The sequence below is a fragment of the Heterocephalus glaber genome, unplaced genomic scaffold, assembly GCF_053883595.1.
Source record: "Heterocephalus glaber isolate CG9 unplaced genomic scaffold, H.glaber_assembly_v1.0 deba00001442, whole genome shotgun sequence".
Lineage (NCBI taxonomy): Eukaryota > Metazoa > Chordata > Mammalia > Rodentia > Bathyergidae > Heterocephalus > Heterocephalus glaber.
In genome coordinates, this window is record NW_028258296.1 from 19,621,678 (window position 1) to 19,642,076 (window position 20,399).

Consider the following 20,399-nt stretch of genomic DNA (forward strand, 5'->3'; position numbering starts at 1 on the left):
AAAAAAGGGGGGGGGGATTGCTAGAGATGGTGGCACATGCCTGTAATCCAGCACCCTGAGAGGCTGAGGCAGGGAGATCACAAGTTCCAGCCTACTCTGGGCAACTTGTTGACTTAGTGAAACCTAGTCTCAAGATGAAAAGAAAAGAATTGGGAATGGAGCTTCATGTAAAGAGTGTTGGTTCAATCACCAGGACTGGAAAAGAGAAAGAGAGAGGGGGAAGGGAAGGGAAGGAAAAGGGAGAGAGAGGGAGGGAATTATAGCATTATATTTTAGCTACTAACTTAGAAACTAAATCATTTGTAAAGCTGACATTCCAACAAAAGGCCAGAATGTGGAGAGGGTGCTAGTAATTAGAAGGAGACATCTGGGAGAAGAGCGAAAGGCCAGGAGGAACTCAGCTTATTTTTCCCCGTGACTGGAGAGTGTTACCTTTTTCCCGTAATCTGTGCCACTTGACCCGGAACATAGTTGACAACAAACTTTGTGTGCGCTTGTTAATATAAGCAAACTATCATTGATTTTTCTTGTACTTCTAAAAGTTCATTTTAGTAAGCTTAATATTTAAAAAATCTTTGAATTGTACTTTTGGTATGCAAAGCTTTTTTAAACATATTATTCTCTTTCATTTAATGTACAGGCACTCCTCGTTTAATGACCAAATTACGGACATGCTGTTAGGTTGTTAAATGAATTGGTCACTAAATGAGGAATTGTGTATAGTATGCACATTACAATACTCTGAACAAAGACAGGGTCAAAGGAGACTCTAACTTGCTGACTTTGCTTTTGTTTGCATAACTCTTACATACAGTACTATAATGTATAACAGAACATAAAACTATAGTACTACATTGTTCAGGACAATCAGCAAAAATTACAGTACTGTATAAACAAGGTGTACTGTATACAAAAGACTTTGAGGTTCTATAAACAAGATGTACACAACTGTCAGACTGATCGTAAGTCTAATTAGCGGGTCGTAAGTCCAAACAGTCCTTAAACAGGTTGTTGAACGACGAATGTCTGTGTTCTTCATGAAACCCTAATTTTCTTTCCTGTATATGTTCAGAGATAAAAAGAAAAACAGTAGATTGTAAAAGTAGATTACACTTAAATACTTACATTTTTTGATTCCACATTGCCCTTCACAAGATCCTATGAAATAGACACGATTAGCTCTAATATATTCACTCTCCTAACTACCAGAATGTAGAATATTTTGGCGTCAACTCCAGTATGTCCTATTCCAGTAATACTATTTTGTTTCAAAAGCTTTGACCTTTCTATAGAAAATCTAATTCATAAGATTATGGACCTAGAAGGGCCTCCCTTTCTGTTGCTGAGGAACAAAATTATCCCAGTGAAACAGGACAAATTTCATTATCAATAATATTCACTCTGGTTTTAGGAAGAAGATTTAATGATCTTTTTTCGATATTCAGTTTCAATATCTGTAAATTCTCCCTTTTGTTTACTTTAAATCTGACCTGATATATTTTGTTCATTTTTAAAATTCTATCCTGAGTAGCTGCTTAGTAACTGCTTTAATTTTTTTATATGCTTCCAGATCATTTTGAAATTACAGATGAGTTCATTTTCCTTTGAGTAACTTAAGTGATAATTGACATCGACTTTGGTTTATCTCAGGGCTACAATAAGGCAGTGGATTGGTGGGCGCTGGGAGTGCTAATCTATGAAATGGCAGCTGGCTACCCCCCATTCTTTGCAGACCAGCCAATTCAGATTTATGAAAAGATTGTGTCTGGGAAAGTAAGTAATATATTTTATCATTCCTTTCTTATTCATTATTTCTGTATGTGAATCTTAAGGTTTAAAGATTGGAATCATATCGTGTCATCACAATATTATCCTAAACTTGAAAAAATATAGAAATATCTGATATTGCTGCTCTTCTAAGAAAAAGGGCAGCTGTACAAGTAAATTAGCCGTACAGCAAAGCAAATTTTATTTTTAGTACTTTTTATTGCTTGCAAAGAACAGGATGATTGCATAATTCTCAGTGTTCCTTCAAATACATAAAAATTGTTATTTTCATGTGGATATCTCCTAGGAGAGAAGTTTTAGGAGCCATTTTTCTGTGGTCTTTTTCAGGAGAGAATTCTTGTTTGAATTATGTCAGAAACCTCCAAATTAGAAGAAAATATAAAACAGATGAGCCTTTTAGAATGGGAATTGACAGAATTGTTTTTAACACAATTGTTCATGTTGATTTTAATTACCATTGATTTTCAGCAAATACGAACAGTATTCTTGAACATGAGTTATTTACTTTATTTTAATGGTTTAAATTTTGTATGTAATCACATAAGCATTCTTTCTTTTGCATTTATAATCTCTAATTTTGCTCCCAAAGGCATTTTGTTTGGGATCAGTGACCTGCTGTCATAGTTTGTGCCTGAGATCTTTTTTGAAAGTACTGTAGTCAATCTCAATAGAGATGAGTCTGATTCTTCCTACCATATAGCAAAGAAAGAGTAGCCTTTTAAACATTTCCAGGAAGAAACATTCTACACATTAATGAATTAGTGATAGAGTATACGAGAAAGGATATTTTCCCTTCTTGCTGTTTCTGCATTTGGTATATGCTTTTACTTTGTGCTTTTTGTTAAGGCCACATAGCTCTATTTAGAATATGAACAGGAAATAGCCAATCAGTTTTACTATCACAGTATCCTGAGATGTGAGATAATTTGACTGTTTTTAGGTTATGATCTTTTTTTTTTTTTTTTTTTTTTGGTGCTGGGAATCGAACTCGGGTCCTTGCACTTGCACAGCAGGCAGTGAAACCACTGAGCTAAATCCCCTGCCCAGGTTATGATCTTCTTAGGCAGAGATAAACCTAATCAACTTAAATATTCTGAAAGAAAATAGAGGCAAAAATCTCTTTTTGTCTCAGCCAGATTCAACCTCTGAAAAGTATAGAAGCTGACCTCAGCGTCCATGAATTTAAAATTTACAAAATTAAATATTCACAAGGTACCCAAATAGCCACAGTGCAATAATTTATCTTTTCTGCCAGGACCCAAATTTAAATCAGGGATGCTATCCCGGTAGATTTTTAGACATTTAAGAAAACATGTCTATTCAACCACTTAAGAGTCTATAATTTAACAGTATTGTTGTTCCGTATGTCATTGTTTATATGCAGGCCACAAAGATTATAAGACTTTTTCTTGTATTTTATCAGATATTTTGGAGAAAGCTTGTTGTGTCAGTATTCATAAATTAACAGACTGATGAAAAAACTTAAAGGATCTTCTATTTGCATTTAAATTTTCAATGGTTTTACTATAAAATAACATGTAAGAATATACTTTCCATTCAGAATTGCTTTTTCTGATTTTTAAAAGAATAATTATTATACAACATTTTGTATGGATTGTATTTTCCATTCTGAAACCATACCATAAAAATTATAGGTATCAGTGATAATCAAAAGTTAAAATAAAAATAAATTATTAATTCACTGAAATACATATATTTGAACATTAGATTAAATATTTTCTCTATTACACTATTTTAACTCTAAAGCTGGTATTTTTAAGTGTACTGAAAGATGATCAATCAGCTTGTTAGATTCTCTCCTACACATATTTTGCCTTTAAAATCAGAAGAGGTGGTTTAAATGTCAAATTATTCATGTAGTATTAAGGTTCTGGTTTAGAAATGCATAGTTGACAGAAAAGATTTATAATCCTGTATTTAGCTATGCTTCGTCCTAGCAATACATAAGCTGAGTTTCTGTATATAGTCTCTTAAGTTTAGTGCTTTGGTGCCATATATTCTATGACAAGATCAGTCATGGTTTCCACAGCAACTCTATCTGGCTGTATTATCCATGGAAGTATAAAAGTAAATATTGTGTTCAAAAATGATACAAATAGGGTAATCAAGTAACAGCTCTTGTGGAAACCACCTTTTAGAGTCTAGCTTACATAATTTTTTTAAATTCTGAACTTTATTATATATAACATAAATATTATTCCATTTTTAACGAGTTCCAAGAATGTGCTAGTGCTCAGAAACTACTGCACAGTCTAGAGGTATAAACATAAGCATATTCTGAATCATCAAAGACTTGGTTAATTTTTCCTAAGGTAAATCAACACTCACATGAAGGGTAATTGATTACCAGCTAAATGCCCATTCCTTTCTGTGTCATGGGTCCCAAAACCCTTCTCCAGGTTTTGATTCCCTGTGAGAACTCACAGGACTCGGCATACACTGGTACTCACATCTAAGATTTATTACAAAAGAGGGAATCAAAGCAAAATCCACAAAGGGAAACCACAGTCAGGTAAAGTTCAGAGGAAACCTGGAACAGTCTTTCAAGTCCTTCCCAAGTGGAGCCTTGGTGAGATACTTAACTCTTCCAGCAACCAGTTGTGACACTCATGGGAAATGCTAGACAGTAGCGAAGCTCATTAAAATATGCACACTGTTTTTATTGGAAACTGTGCACATATGCACTCTCTACCTAGCACTTACCCAAATCCAAGATTCCCAGAATGAAAGCAGACATTCAACATAAACCATATTGTTTGTACGAACAGTCTAGGCACAGTGAGCCATCTTGTCATGAAGGAATAGTTTCACCCAATGTAAGAAACCGGGACCATTCAAATTTCAAGATACCCACCAGGGGTCAAGTCTCAAAGAGTCTTTTCTAAGGATGATGATCTCAGGTCTGCTGTGTTAACTCTTTTCTGTATATATTCTGTTTCCTTAATAACATGGGCATATGCAGCTATACTTGTACATTTTTTCTAAAATGCCATTGTTAATACTTTTTTTGGAAATTTAAATGCTATCTTCTGTTTGGCTGTGGCTGTAGTTCTAGAGACTTAGAAGTACACAGAAGTCATTTGCATAAAATCAAAGACAGTTTTACTATTTATATAAACTCAGGACCATTTTAAAGCATTTTGCTGCAGTCATTTAAAATCCTTATAGGGCCAGGGATTTAACTCAGTGGTTCTGGTGCCTGCCTCGCAACCACAAGGACCCGAGTTCAATCCCCAGTACCAAAAAAATTTAAAAATAAAATAAAATCCTTATTAACACCTGCTTTGAGACAGCTTTGCAGTGGCCTGATGAGCAAATGATTACAAAATGGCTCTATTTAGTGGGAGGAGTGGGGATGGTGTGGGTAGTAGCTCTCTACAGCCATGAAATCTGTTTATCCACCACTGTTTCTGCCTAGCACAGAGAACAGATTAGGGAGCCCATAGACATGGCACCAGTATTTATAAATATTTTCAAATGTCCTAGCTCTTTCTTTTGATTTATTGTGTCCAGGGTGATTAAAGTTGCCGTAGGTCCTCTGAGGCAGTGTGGAGCTTGGCACCATGTCTGTAGAAGCCTAATGCTGGTTCCTAAAAAGCTGTTAGGCCCTTTGAACAGTAGACTAATATGTATGATAATTTTTGCTAGATAAATCCTTTACTGCTATTGCAGACTTTTAGAACCTCTTGTACCTAACTTAGGGAACTAATTTAAATTTATTCCAATATGCTATGACCAGAAGCTGATCAGTTAGCGCTTGGTGGCTGTGCGTAAACTCTTCTGAGTCATGTAAGCCTAGTACATTTTATATTAATACATAAAAGATAATGTTACTATTTAAGCAATCCTTTCCCCTGCCAGTAATTGCAGAATAGCAATAAAATTTTTCCCTTCTATCAGCCAAAAACCAACTTTATAATTTCTGTAATTAAGCTCGGTGTGGACAAGTTTGATTTGGAATTATTTTATTTCTAAAAGAAAAAAGAATAAAACCAGTCAGTGAATTTAAATCATGGATGCCATAGCAACATGAACTGAGTTGCTTTGTTGGATGTAACTTTCTCTTAAATGTGTAGAAATTAATAATCATTCCTGAAACTGAAATGTACAAGACTTTATAATTGGTGCTGAAAGCAGGACAAATATTCTGTTGAGCTTGCTCAATTCAGAGTGAGTTTCATAGTTTAACATATTACATAATGTAATTTGACAAAGTAGTTTTGGGTATCAGCTATATTTACCATGCTGTCCTTGTAAAACAAGTGTATAACTATCCATTTTCTCCCTCACTCTATCAAGTTTAAGCCTATAGGAAAGTTTTTATTCCATAAATTAACAAGTGGCACATAAGCCAAGAAGAAAGGAAGAATTTCTATGTATTCCAAATGACTTTTCTGACAGGGACTGTCCTTCGGTAGTATGGCAAAATAAACAGATTTTCTGTCTACTAAGTTCCTTCTTTGAATCAAAAAAAATCCACCTTAGAATCATTATTTTAATGCGGAGGTTAAAATGAAAACTGTATTCAATTAGTGTCTCCAGGATATCAGGAATTAAAAAAAACGAAAGGCAGGTTCATTAGTTACATATTTTCTTTTCATACCTGCCAAATAAAAAATATTCTCAGCACTTTAGAAATTAGGAAACTGAGATTCAGAAAGGTAACAGGATCACAGAGCATGTGTTTAACTGGTATTAGAATCCAGGAATTCTTTCTGCTAAATAAATAACTTTACTAGGTACAATGATAAATAATTTCAGCTACTCAGGAGGCTGAGCAGGAGGATTGCTTTATCCCAGAAGTCTGAGGCCAGCCTGGGCAACAGAACAAGTACCTGTCTCCTAAAAGAAATAAACAAACAAATGAATAAATAAATTCTTAAAAAGAAACAGCTTAGTAGAATTTTTGAGGCATCAAAGATAAATTTTATTTCATTTAACTCCTTCATCCCACCTGTAGGTAAAGCAAGCCTCAGAATTGCCCCAAAACAAAAAGTTGTTTGTAGCAAAGCAAGAAATAGAATCTAGTTCAGTAGTTCGTTCACTATTCCTCACTTGGCTCCAGTTACTCTTACAGCTTTTTTTACTCCTCCACTGCTGATCTTTCCTTCTCAGTTTCATTGGCTTGGCCCTCTTCTTTTCTTCCATTCATGGTCTCAGCCAGCCTCCTGCCTTTATGTGCCAGCTGACAATTTCCAGATCCATTTCTCCAGTTCATACCTTACTCCTGTTTTCAGTATCCTATTTGAGATCTCCCCTCAGATATCTAATACATTCTCCACTCTCATCTCATCTGAGCCATGAGAGCAACTCTTAAAAATGTTGGATCAAATCTTGTTGCTTCTCTCAAAGCCTTTCAGTGAGGGTCTGTTGGGGGGTCACAGTCCAGTGCCAGAACACACACTTAGCTTGCACAAGATATTGGTCCTGGGTTCAATCCCCAGCACCAAAAAAGAAAGATAAATGAGGGAGGAAGAGAGAAAGGGAGGGAGGCTGCCTGGCTTACAAGGATTCCCCATTTTCTTCAGAATAAAAATTTTAAAATCTTACAATACTGTATTTTGTGAGGAGTGATATAATGACATTTTTAAAGGATCTCTCCAGTTGGTGTTATTATTTGTCTTGTCTTTCTCATTAGAATGAAAATTCAATGAAGGGAAGAATCTTTGTTTATTAATATATCCCAAGTACATCAGTTCCTGTCACATAGTAAATGTTCAATTAATATTTTGTTGAATTTGAATTCATGCATGCATTAGACACTTATCCGCTTGACTTATATGCCAGATCAGTTCCAAGGGCTAGATGAGTACTTCATTTCTGGTCTCTGTCATCATGAACTGGTCTCTGTCTTTGGTGTCTCACCCTAGAGATACTGATTCATTAGGTCTTCTCTGGATTCTAAACCTCTGTGTTTTTGATCTCAGACAATTCCGAAATACATACGTCATTTGCCATCACTGCATGTGCTTCAGTGGAGCAGTGCATTTGATCACAACTATATATCATTAGGAACTCAGAAATAACTCAGAAGTAACATGGTCTCTGAAGGTTGGAAAAGAATTCTAAACAGGAAATAAAGTTTAGGAAAACAGACCAAAGAAAGAACTCCGGGAAGTGTATGTTGTGTGAGCACCTCTTTCATGTTGTACAAACACTTTTTCCATGTTGAATGATGCCAGGGTTACAATAAATTTATCTCTCAGAACTAATGGAAGAATAGATTTATATTGTTTTTCTCATTTCTATATCTGGCTGTTTACAGCAACTGCCACATTATTTGCCATGGCAGAAAGCTCGTAAATATAGAAACCAGGAGTACTGTATTACGTTATTTTCCCAACAGTTCTACTAACCAAATTGGTGGCCTGCTGCAGTTCAAGTTCCTTATCTTTAAAATGAAGATTTTGACTAAACTAAGCTCATTCTAGTTGCAGTAGTCTACAATTTTGATTTCACTTTCTAAAATATTTATAATTGTTAGTAATGAGAAATATACTTTCTCAGTATGGTTCTGAAGGAAAAATCACTCACTCTTCTTATCATAGAATTGGTTAGTGTCTCTAGGTTAATGTGCTACCAATAAGGATCTTATATTAAAACATAATTTTGTTTAGGTTATCTTACTAATTCCAGTTTGATGAGTCGATATGGCTTTTCAGAAAGTTCAATCAACAAAGAAATTACATTTCAGAACAGTCCTAGAAAAATATTTTCATAACGATTCCCATTATTTCTCCTCCAATATATGTTAAGAAATGAGAATTCCCACTGTTAATATGTACCATTATGAGGGTGTGAGCTCCAAACCAAACTCTCTGGAGAAGAGGGTATGATGTGGCAGGGAGGAGGGTATGTCTGTAATTTGAAAAGGTCGTCACATGAATCTGCTATCAACCACCACTATATTTGTTTGAGAATCACTGTTCTGAAGACCCAGTAGCCTTGTACACACACGTATGCCTTCTTCCCTTTAATCTGAGACTACCACTTTATTTACATACATACTACATGAATGGCTACTTTATTTATGTAGCTCTATTCTTCATGTACTGCATTATATATTACCTGAGTCCAGAAAATAATTTCTGTTTAGTAAATTACTGTCCACAGTTCTGAACATCGTGAAAGGATTAACTGGCACATTACCATTGAGCAGTTCATGCAAATTCAATTCCAAGTAAGAACAGATCTACCTCAAGTGAGTTATTTCTTTGGCATCTGAACAAAAGTTAGATGTACCACAGGCGAAGTCTGAGTTATTATAACCACTGGAAAAAATCATTTTTAAAGTAAACAGTGTGCCTTTTAAGAACTCCTTGTTCTCTGGTTTCTACTTCAACTAGGATAAATGAGGGAAAATCAAAAAAATATATTTTTAAATGAAAATGTCAGTCTTTTAGAAAGCTCCTCATAATGACTATGTTCAGATTATGTAATCAGGGAACCAGTCTAGAATAATTAGAAGTATATACTCTGGAGTCAAGAGTACCTGTTTGGAATAGCAGCTCTACTACTTAGCTCTGTAATCTTGGGCAGATTATTAATCATGACAGGTCTTGATTGCTTCACCCACACCTATAAAGAGGGCACAGTAATTCTACCTAATTGTCAGAAATCTGGATTTTTCATTATCTTGTCTCCTAGTATTCCAGTCATTTTAATACTGTTACATAATAGCAGAATTATGCTTAAAAGCTGTCTACTAATAAATGAAAAATAGTTTCCTATGCTGTGAAAGACAGTGTGGGTTTTTACAAACATTTTTAGTCTTCCTTTTTTGATAGATCTCTTTTCAAAGTGTACATACTAGTGCTTATTCTGATTATATCACAGGTTTAATCTGTACATCTCTGAGACAGAAGTTTATAAAGTGAGATCCAAGGGGATCACTCTTAAAGATGCATGAGCCTTCTGATGTTGTTGGAAAAGTTCTAAATGCATGTATATCTAGTTGTGTCCTTAAAAGGGAGGGGAGTTCATGATTAAAATAAGGCCCTAAAAGAACACTTTTATTTAATCATCCAAATAATTTTCATTCTGTAAGATTTTGATGGGGACCGTTACTATAACATGCAGTTAAAGTATTTGAAGGTCTGAAGGACGTCACTAAATATTTTTGTGTACATAATAACTTTTCACCTTAACAAAAAGCCTTTATAAAATCAAAACAGGAACATCATGAGTCTTGAATGTGGGTTTTAGCACATACTCTTGTTTTTGCAGGTCCGATTCCCATCTCACTTCAGTTCAGATCTCAAGGACCTTCTAAGGAACCTGCTCCAGGTGGATTTGACAAAGCGATTTGGAAATCTAAAGAATGGTGTGAGTGATATAAAAACTCACAAGTGGTTTGCCACAACAGATTGGATTGCTATTTACCAGAGGAAGGTGAGACTCTTCTTTCAATTTAAAAGCTTTTTAAAAATTAGAGTTTGGGCTGGGGATTTAGCTCAGTGATTCCACCGCCTGCCTCTGAAGGGCAAGGTCCCGAATTCAATCCCTGGTAACAAAAAAAACCAACCAAAGTTACAGTTTAAGTTATATTAAATAGAAACATTTTCAACTTAGCGGAGGGATGTAATGTTTTATCTTTTAAATTAATCCTCTACAAAATCTAAAGTACCCCTTAGCCCATAATTTTAAAAATGATTTTTTTGCTGAGATAAAAGAGAAATACTGTTTTCTATTCTGATCATTAATCTGAAATGCTTTCCTTGTTAATATGTATTGATCCACATCCTTCACTCTTCACAAATTATGTATTAGACAATATCCTTAGGGTTTGTATTTCAAAACTGATTTGAAGCTGCATAAGAAGACAATATATAAATAAGTACAATCTCCTACCCAGAAATGGCATGCAGGCACTCAGCCAGATATAACATTTTATTCATTTAACTTACTTTCTGGAGACAACTTCCAGTCTTTATTTCTACCTCAGTTGGCATTTATGAGCCTTCCAAATTGTTTATGTAATGTCTCCCAAAATGACCGTGCGTTTTCACATACTGTACCCTTGACAAAGTTTTCCCCTTTCCTCCGAATGGTTTTTCCCATTTGTGCATCTGTCATATTCTTACCAATCCTTTAAGGGTTCACTTAAATGTTACCTCAACTGTGATATTTTCTCTGAAAGGTATTCTTTGATATGCTCACTATTGTTTGAACGTACTTTATTGAGAACAGGGATCTTGTTTATATATTCCTATCATCAAATACCACTAAATATTTGCTAAATTACTAACTGAATATTCATCTTTTTTTCATATACCACTTTCCTTTATTCATTTGAAAATAATTTGACAATAGTGGATATAGGAGTTTTGATTATGGCTTCTTTGCAATGTCTAAGCGAATTATCTGAAACTACTACATTTTGTCTTTTAGCAATTATTTATTCATATATTTCTCCACATAGTTTTTGAATGTCTGAGTTTATGGTAAGTATTCTGCAAAGTCCTGAGAATATAATGTTGAACATAATCAACCTTTATTCCTGCCCATATGAAGTTTATAGTTTCAGGGGGCAGGGAGCTTATTCATATGTTCGTATAAGTTAAAAGGAAAAAGAGAAAGAATAATTTTGTGTCTGAAGTTTTTGACATTTTTTGCTTGCTTAAGAGATTCTGAAATTCAAGCAACTTGAAGGCTAGAATGTAAATATAAAACCAAGTTAATTTCTAGCATTAACCATAAAAAAGAGGACAACTTGTAGTTGAACAGTAGCATATTTAAAAGAAACTAGTTTTTTTATTACCCAAGTTACCAGTGTAATAGCTATGTTGATTGTAGTATGTTAATAACAGTTATCTCTTCACCTTTGTAATAAATTTAAGAAAAGATTTTACTGCACTGAATTACTTTTACTTCTTTTGATACTTAAATGCCAATAAAAATAACTTCCATGAATAGTGCTTTCATCTTGAGTTTATTTTTTCTTCATTTTTAAAAATAAAGCCAGAACTTCTATTGTTTTAGACAATTGTTGTGTTGTATATTGCTATGGAGCCACATGAGTGAATTTCCTGAAGGGGAAAAATATTTTAATGTTCTAATTAAATATTAAAAGCAGTTTTTCTAATTTATAAATTTTAAAAATATTATAAAAATAAAGCAATAAAAGAATTTTAAAATGCAACAAATAGAAAATATAGAAAGACCACAACAGTGGCAGTATACCATCTGTATCCCACAAAGAGGGGTCCAGAAGTTAGTTATTAAGTTAGATCATTATCTCAAATGGATATGTTATATATATATTCAAGAATAAGGTCCATAGCGATTTAAAAGAGATTTTAAATCTCATAAAAATCATTTCATGTTTTTTCTCTATTTGCTATCACCAGTGCAGTAGTTCATTGTTAATAAAAGCAATTCTTGCCAGGCATGGTGGTGCACACCGGTAATCCAGTACTCAGAGGTTAAGGCAGGACTGTCACTACAAGTTTGAGGCCTATACTCTATATGACACCTGCCTCAAAAACACAAAACAAAACCAAACAAAAGAAAAAAAATTCACTGTCACTTCTAATTTTAGACTTTGGAATAATTCTGTGAAGTAGGTGGCACCATTTTCCCCAACTTTATTGGTAAAAAAATCAGCCCCCCCCCATAGCTTAATTAATTTAAATGCTAAGTAACACCAGGTTCTTAACATTCCAAATCCCAGGATCACATTGTCCCTGTAACATCTTTTTTAACATGGTAGTTAAAACGAAGCCCCAAGCCCATGCATTGTTTTGTAAGATTTCTGTTGATGTTGCATAACATCCGCTTAACTTTTATCTTTTGAGCATACAGGAGAGGTGGAAGACTGTCTCTATAAAGGCACCAAAGAAGAACATGAACTCTGGGTTTAGGTAGACATGGATCTGAATCCCATGTCAACCAATCATTGTATTGTGATCTTGAATAAATTATTTGACTTCTACAAAACATCGTTTTCATCATTCTTAAAATTTGGATTAAGATACAGAATACAGAAGGCAAAATAGTTTTGGAGGAAAAATTAGATTGGTCCAAGCTCCATTTTTCTTTCTGGTTGAGATATATTTCCTATAGTTATAATCAGGTAATTTGAAATCGTCATAAACCCACTATCCACGTAAGATGGCTGTTGATATTCGACATACATTTTTCCTTCTTCTGTGTGTTCTTCATCGGTACAGTCCTTTGCATAACTTAGTGACCACCTGCTTTCTCCAAGTCTTTTCTTTCCTCTCTTTTTTAGTCCTTTATATCACAGTTAGTACTTACTACACAATTCCACTCAGGTGATTCATTGCTATATTACAAAATCATTTTTAACTGCTTACCAATCCAATTATTTAAAAACAGGACGATCAAAAATTGCATCTTTTATTAATTTTCATAATATAACTGGAAGTATAAAAACAATTTTATCAAATTTATTCAGTACAAGAATCAACTGGGTGAAATGTCACCTGCCCAAGAGATGCTTGGGATACTCAGTACTAAACAAATGGGCTGCCCAAGTGACACTTAGGGTGGAGCAGATGACTTAACCAACTAAATATGCTTCTTTAACTGGTATTTTCTTGTAGTGCCATTTGAAATTTGGCTTCTCAGTTGGTATATAATAATTAGCCAATTGCCCCCTCAGCATTTACTAAATAATCCTGATTCGGCCCTTTTTAATATTAAATGCTTTCTTCTATTTCTGAACTTTATTATTTTGTGACTTCTCTTTGTTAATTCTTGTATTGTACCCTGTAACTTTACAATGCACTTTAATGTTATCTGGGTCTAATTCCTCTATCTTGGTTCCAAATTTTCTGTTTTCTTGCCCCATGTACATTATTTTAGAGGCAATTTTATTAATGTAAGTATTAATAAGTATTTAGAAATATAAATAAGTATTTCCTAGACAGCTATTCTTACCCTTGTATTTTTCCTTTTTTAAAAAAATTAGACTTGCCAGTGGCTTACCCATTGTCTGAACTTTCTAAAGATATATGTAGTATTTGAGCAATTTACTTGTGATTATAGTAATATTAGAAGAAAACCTGAATCTTGAAAATGTACCCATAATGAACATATATGCTTCTGCATTTATTCAAATTATTTTCTGGCATTGAGTAAAGTTTTAGTTATTCCCTTCTCCCATACAGTTCCATTTTATTTACATCTTAAAATTATTTCTTAAATTTATGTTTTTGTTGCTACTGTGAATGTTTGCTTTCCTTTTTTAGCAAGATATGGGGAAAACATATTTTCTCTATTTACATTATAATTTACCACCCTATTAAATTCTGTTGTTGCTTCCCACAGGTTTTTTTTAATGATTAGTTTGGATTTTTATTTATAATCCAGTCACAGGGACAAGGATTTCATTTTGCCTGTTTCTTTTCTAATATTTACATGTATTATTTTTTTTTTGTTTTGCAGGGTTTTTTTTTTTTTGGTACTGGGGATGGAACTTGGGACCTTGCGCTTGCGAGGCAGGCACCAGAACCACTGAGCTAAATCACCGACCCTTTTACATATATTATTTTCATTTCTGTTTTACTATATATGCTAAAAATGCCTAGAATGGTATTTTTAAAGAGTAGGGTATTTAGCTTTCTTGTTTTGTTTCACTGTTGAATAGAAATGCCTTTCATGTTTTACCACCAAAATGAAGTTGTCTATTTGGCTAAGATAGGTATCCTTTAACCAGATTAAGGAAATAACCCTGATTCCTAGGATATATTCTTTGACATATTATTGTGATGAATTGGGCAAATATCTTTATGTCTCTGGAATCAACATAGTTTAATTATGGTATGTTTTTATTTTAATATTTGTCCAGAATCAATTTGTGAACATTTAATTTAGGATTTTTACTTCTATAGATATACATTTCATTGATTGATAGTTTTTGTTTTTTTGTAGTGCAGATTATGTGGGATTCATAAAATGAAACTGCAAATTTTCCATGTTTTTTATTCTTCAGAAAATTCTAGAATGTAGAATTATCTTATAATTATTCCTTATAAATTTTTAGATAAGGACTGTTGACTCTTCTTGAGTCAATTTTAGAAATTTATATTTTCTATAAAATCATGCATATTTATTTGTAACTATTACTGCTTTTATTTTTATTGTTATATTTATTGTTAATTAATGTATTAGGTATATTTTTAGATTGGTCTGTAGTTTTTAAATTTTATTAGTATTTTAAAGATTTGTGATTTATTTTGAATCTTCATATTTATAAATAAAAATGTCTGCTGTTATTCTGCAATTACGTACAGTCTTTCATATCATTCATACCATGTATTGAATTTTTAATAATTATTCTGATAACGGGATAGGACTGAACTGCTTCCACTCATGTAGAGTTCATATATTTTCAAAGGGGCTTGACTTACTGTTAACTTATTCAAAAGTGGTAGACTATAGGGAACTAAGTTATAGTATTAAGCAAATTGATTGATAACCAGATATCTCTATCAGTGAAATTAATATGAAGATCTCTGGATAATTTACAAATAGAAATAATCCAGTACCTTGACTTAGGCATTTGTTTTGCTATCTCATTGATTATAACTAAACACAACAGTACCAAAAAATAGTAAATGTTTTAATACTAAGTGTATATATAAATGTATAATAGTAAATGTATATATTTTCATAATCTTATTATCTGTCCCAGTGTTTAGGAACAATGGGACAGTCTTAATATATTTTACATAAAAGGGGAAAAAAAAAACCCAGGACAATGAAGTAGCCTGGACAATTTAAACTACAACTGTATGGTTGCCTCATAAGTGTGATTCTGAGTTACTGTCTGCCTGGAAATAGAGCAACTGCTTAGCTCGTTTTTCTGTACAGTGCAAAACAATAATCCCCATGGTAGGGTGCACGAAACAACTGGCTAGCAAATGAAGATTGTATTCGAATTTCCATTCCTACTTATTTTTTAAATGTCTTGTTTATGTGTGTATCTTATATTAGCATAATCATGCACACAAATACTGAAAAATGTATACATTAAAAAGCTTTTGAGGCTGGGAATTTAGCTCAGTGGTTCCAGCACTTGCCTTGCAAGTGCAAGGACTCAAGTTCGATCCCCGATACCAAAAAAAAGCTTTTGAGACCTCTAGTGTAGGTAGCAGAAAGAGCTCTGGATGGGAACTGGAGACCCATGAATTCAAGACTTGCTTTAGCTACTTGTTTGTCATGTAAATTTGGTCAACTCTGTTTCATAATCTGTAAAATGGGAATGAAAATATCTGTTCTGCCTTCCTCAGAGGAGTTGTATTAAGGAAAAACTGAAACAACTGCATGTAATTGCTTGTATATTCTGTCACTGCTGTGCAAATTGCAGCATTTTTTTCTGCTTTTCCCTACACATTTAATACACTGTGAAATCTTCATAGAATACTGTATCCTAAATAGTTGAAAGGCATTTACCGTTAGGGTCAAAAGAGACAAATGTTTAGGGTTTGATAGTTCTGTAATTCAAAAAGAGGTATGTTTCTTCCCAACTTTGCAAAAAGTTTTGATGGCCAGATATTTTAAACACAGCAAATCAGGAATTTTTAAAGGAAGTAGAAAGGCTGGGGATATAGCTCAGTGGTGGAGCTCTTTGCTCAGATCTGTGAGGCTCTGGATTCAATCCCCACTACCACGATACCACCACCAACAAAATGGAAGCAGGTTATAGTCTAAGATGTATCTGTTAAGCTTAGGAAAAAGGGAATTTTAAAAGGGGTGAGAGATAAAAGACTTTGGAAATAAGACACTGATTTAAAAAAAATAGAGTCCTGTGACCTAAGGAGCCAGTATTTTCATAACAAGAGTTAATTTTCCTAGAAATGTCTTAAGTATTTTGTTGGTATATACTTTTCCTGAATATACTGAGATTATTAGAGTAAACTTATTGTTTTCTGCTAATGGTATTATATTTTAGGGAGTTAATGGCACTTAAAGATGCCATCATGCCAGAATAGTAGGAATTTATTTTCCTTTGTGTTTGGACATTCTTAGAAATTTCTTTTTTCCTCTTATTTTTCTCAATTATAGGTTGAAGCTCCATTCATACCAAAGTTCAGAGGCTCTGGAGATACCAGCAACTTTGATGACTATGAAGAAGAAGATATTCGTGTCTCTATAACCGAAAAATGTTCAAAAGAATTCAGTGATTTTTAGAGAGATGACAGCTGAGCTCACACTTAGTCTTTGCACTCTGCTGAGTTACAAGGTGGAGCTGAGACCACCCTTGTTGAAGCAGTTACCTAGTTCCTTCATTCCAGCAACTGAGTGAGGTCTTTATCGCTGTCATCGTGTGTGCACTCTGCATCCACCTCTGTAACAAGGCCCCGCTGAGCAAGCATTGTCTGTGCCATGACACAGTATAGACCACTTTCCTGCTTTGGGGTTCTCTTTCTCCCCATTCCTACATCCATTTCTTCCTTGTCATTAGGTTTTTTTCTCTCTGCAGTGCTCCATTTTATTTTATTAGTGTTTTAGATGGGCAGTGTTAATGGCTATGTAATATTTGAAAGGAAGGGTAAATGTTGGTTTTAGTGTTTTTGCCAGTATTTTTGTTGGCCAATGGCTAGAAGATAAACTTCCTAATAATAATTTCTACTTTGAACAGCTCAGACTCAGTTTTGCCAAAAACCCTTGACAATTTTTGAAGATAAAGTATCTTATCAACAAAGAAATTTACATGAATTAGGACAATAACTTTCTTGGAATTCACTATTCTGGCAATAAATACAGAGTAGCTAGACCCAGCAATTAGGATTTCCTACAGACTCAAAGTTCTATTTTCCTTTGTCTCTTTTTATATGATCCTGCCCTTGCGTTAACCGAGTGACCAGCCTATACAGTGTGACTCATAGGTCTCATTCCACAAAACCTAATGATAACAGAGCACCATCCAGACTTTCTCTCTCAGAACCAGCACTTCTGTAGGTGTTAGAGGAGAGTTCTAAGATTTCTAAACCTTAACTTGTCCATCAGAGTTTTAGCCAGTATTTTAATAGAACAAGCTTATTAAAAGTTTTAAAGTTTCCCATCTAGTCCTCATTGTAAACTTTTTAAGGGAAAAGAAGCAAACTAAAATGAACATTGATTTGGATGCATACTTCACTAAGTCAAACAAATGGCTGGATTCTTGCAAGTAATATACAGGTACTCTTATTTAAGCAAGGCTTTTTGTTTTGTTTTGTTTTGTAACAGTGAGAACAAAAGAAGTTGCATGGTCTTATTATTCTGGTGTACTATATTTATAAACCTAAGGGAGGGGCACTGTTGCAACTTCTAGTTTCGTCCCATCCCTCAGCAATGCGGAAAAGGGACAAAGTTTATAAAACTGCCACATTTGTATTTTAATTTTGAGGTGTGATATTTTTAGATATGTCATAATTTCTAACCTCTTTTCTCTCAGTAAACAGAATGTATGATCATGCAGATACAATTTTAGTATTTGTGTTTAGTTATTTTTTATACTTTTTTGCCAACTGACTTAATAACATTGCTGTCATGTGGAAATTTCAAGCACTTTTGCACATTTAGTTCAGTGTTTGTTGAGAATCCATAGCTTAAATCAATTTTTCTTACTATTTTTTGATTTTTGTTTTTAATTTTCCCCATCAGGTTTTCTCTTTATGTCTCGGTGACCTACCTTAAAACGACACACCAAAATAATTTAAAATAAACTGCATTCATTTTTATGCTCAATTTACATGCATATGTGATTAATTTTTTTAATCAAACTGATCTTAATGTATTGTTACCATTCTACCTGCTTCCTTTCTGGTGCAGGTAGGTCACTGACACTACTTATTTTTGTTTGTCTCACCCCCTTATAAATCCTTTGAAGACCTTGGAAAATCCTGTCTGAAATGTTCTCTCCACCAATCTATACGTCTTGGTTGTCCAGGGTTTCTGCATGGTAATGTCATACTAAGCTTGATACTGATTTTAGTTGGTTCCCCTATGTTTAATATGTGCAAGAGAAATTTGAAATACTCAAATAGCAAGTTGTATGTAACAAAGATTTATCATCATGTTAATACATTTAAAATATCATTTGTATAAAATATTTTAATTTTGTGTATTTCATTTAAACCCAAGAACATGCTGATCATTGTATTCTATATGTATGCTACAAAATCTATGGTAGCTTTGTTGTATATTATTGTAAAATTATTTCAGTAAATCATGGGGATGACAATTTGATTATTGCAGTGTAGTTTTCAGTAACTGAGAAGATTCCTATAAATTCTAAAAATATTCTTTTCTATGAAATTATTAGTGCTCAACTACAGAATCTACCTAGGTAGAAACCCCTAGGCCTACATTGGTTTTTGAGGGCTATTCAGCCAATCCATTTTACTATTTTAAGACGTGAACAAGCTGTCAAATATGTCACTGGGGTCTATTTCTGACCAATCAAAAAATTAGAATATTTTAAGAGTACATTAAGTTCTCAATTTCAGCCACAATATAGCCAAAAGCAAGGTAAAAACTTGAATAAAAAATAAGTGGCAAAACAGTATTTAACTTCAAATTACATTATTTGAATCAGAAGAAGTTACGTTTTTGCCTAACAAATAATTAAAAGATGGCATTGTGTAGAGAAGAGGCCCAGACCGAAAGTTAAGACATCTGAATTTCAGGCCAGGAAAATGTCAGGATGACCTTGACCTCAGTCCTCTTATCTGTAGGATAGAAGAGTTGGATTGGGCATTTTTGAAAGTCTCCTCATTTGAACAAGTTATGACAAGATTCCCTTTTTATCTGATATTTTTAAGGGATATCATGCTTTGAAGTCTCAGTAAAGTGATATATTTTGGGGCATCTTTCTTCTTATTTCTGACAGTGTTGTACAGTTCTTTGAATTTCATGAGAACCTTGTGTCTGACTTGATTCCTTACTCATTTGCTCATGCTAAATACACGGTTGATATCAAGCTGCCAACCTACCAAAAATGATACTGTGGCTTCTGAGTATTGCCGTCTTGTTCTTGGTATTTTCTTGTACTGACTGGCCACTGGCCTAATAATACTCACTGTAAGCCTGAAAAAAATCATTTTTCTTTTCCACTGGTTGTTTTTTCTGCTTGTTGTAAGAATCAAATGAAATAATGTATGTGAAAGCACCTTGTAAACTGTAAGCTATCAATGTAAAGTGTAAAGGTGTGTTGTTATTTCATTAATTACTTCTTTATTTAGAATGAAATTTCCTATGCACTATTATAGCTAGGAAATGCTGAAAACATTTGTGTTTTTAATTAATCAATAACTGCAAAATTAAAGTATCTTCAAAGGATAAGACTACTGGGTCTTGATTTTTATTTAATAACCTATCTCTTGATTCATTTTCTGCTGATAGTATAGATCAGTGATGGCAAATTTTAAAGAGCTTTAAATGATATGAACAGCTTGCTGTGGCATGTGTGCCATAGGTTCGCCACTACTGGTATAGATTCTTATACATTCTTAACTTTCACACATGTTGGTTGATACTTTGGTCATGGGAGCAGAACAATAGAAAGAGGAATGTCCACCAGTTTTCTCACACAGGGTCTTTACTAAGAAACTGCTAGATTTATCCCAGAGTTTTAAAAA

The 20,399-nt window shown here is 33.7% G+C and overlaps 1 protein-coding gene across 9 annotated transcripts in view; it reads left to right on the top strand.

Moving 5' to 3' along the window:
• Prkacb (protein kinase cAMP-activated catalytic subunit beta) overlaps positions 1-20,103 on the top strand; it is a 114,908-nt gene extending 94,805 nt beyond the window's left edge. For all 9 annotated transcript variants that reach the window (XM_004841377.4, XM_087212981.1, XM_004841376.3 and 6 more), the window contains 3 exons: positions 1,651-1,773; positions 10,036-10,200; positions 16,843-20,103. In XM_004841377.4, the coding sequence (XP_004841434.1) occupies positions 1,651-1,773; positions 10,036-10,200; positions 16,843-16,968 (414 nt within the window). In that variant the 3' untranslated portion in view covers positions 16,969-20,103. The remainder of the gene's footprint in view (positions 1-1,650; positions 1,774-10,035; positions 10,201-16,842) is intronic.
• The last annotated feature ends 296 nt before the right edge of the window (positions 20,104-20,399 follow it).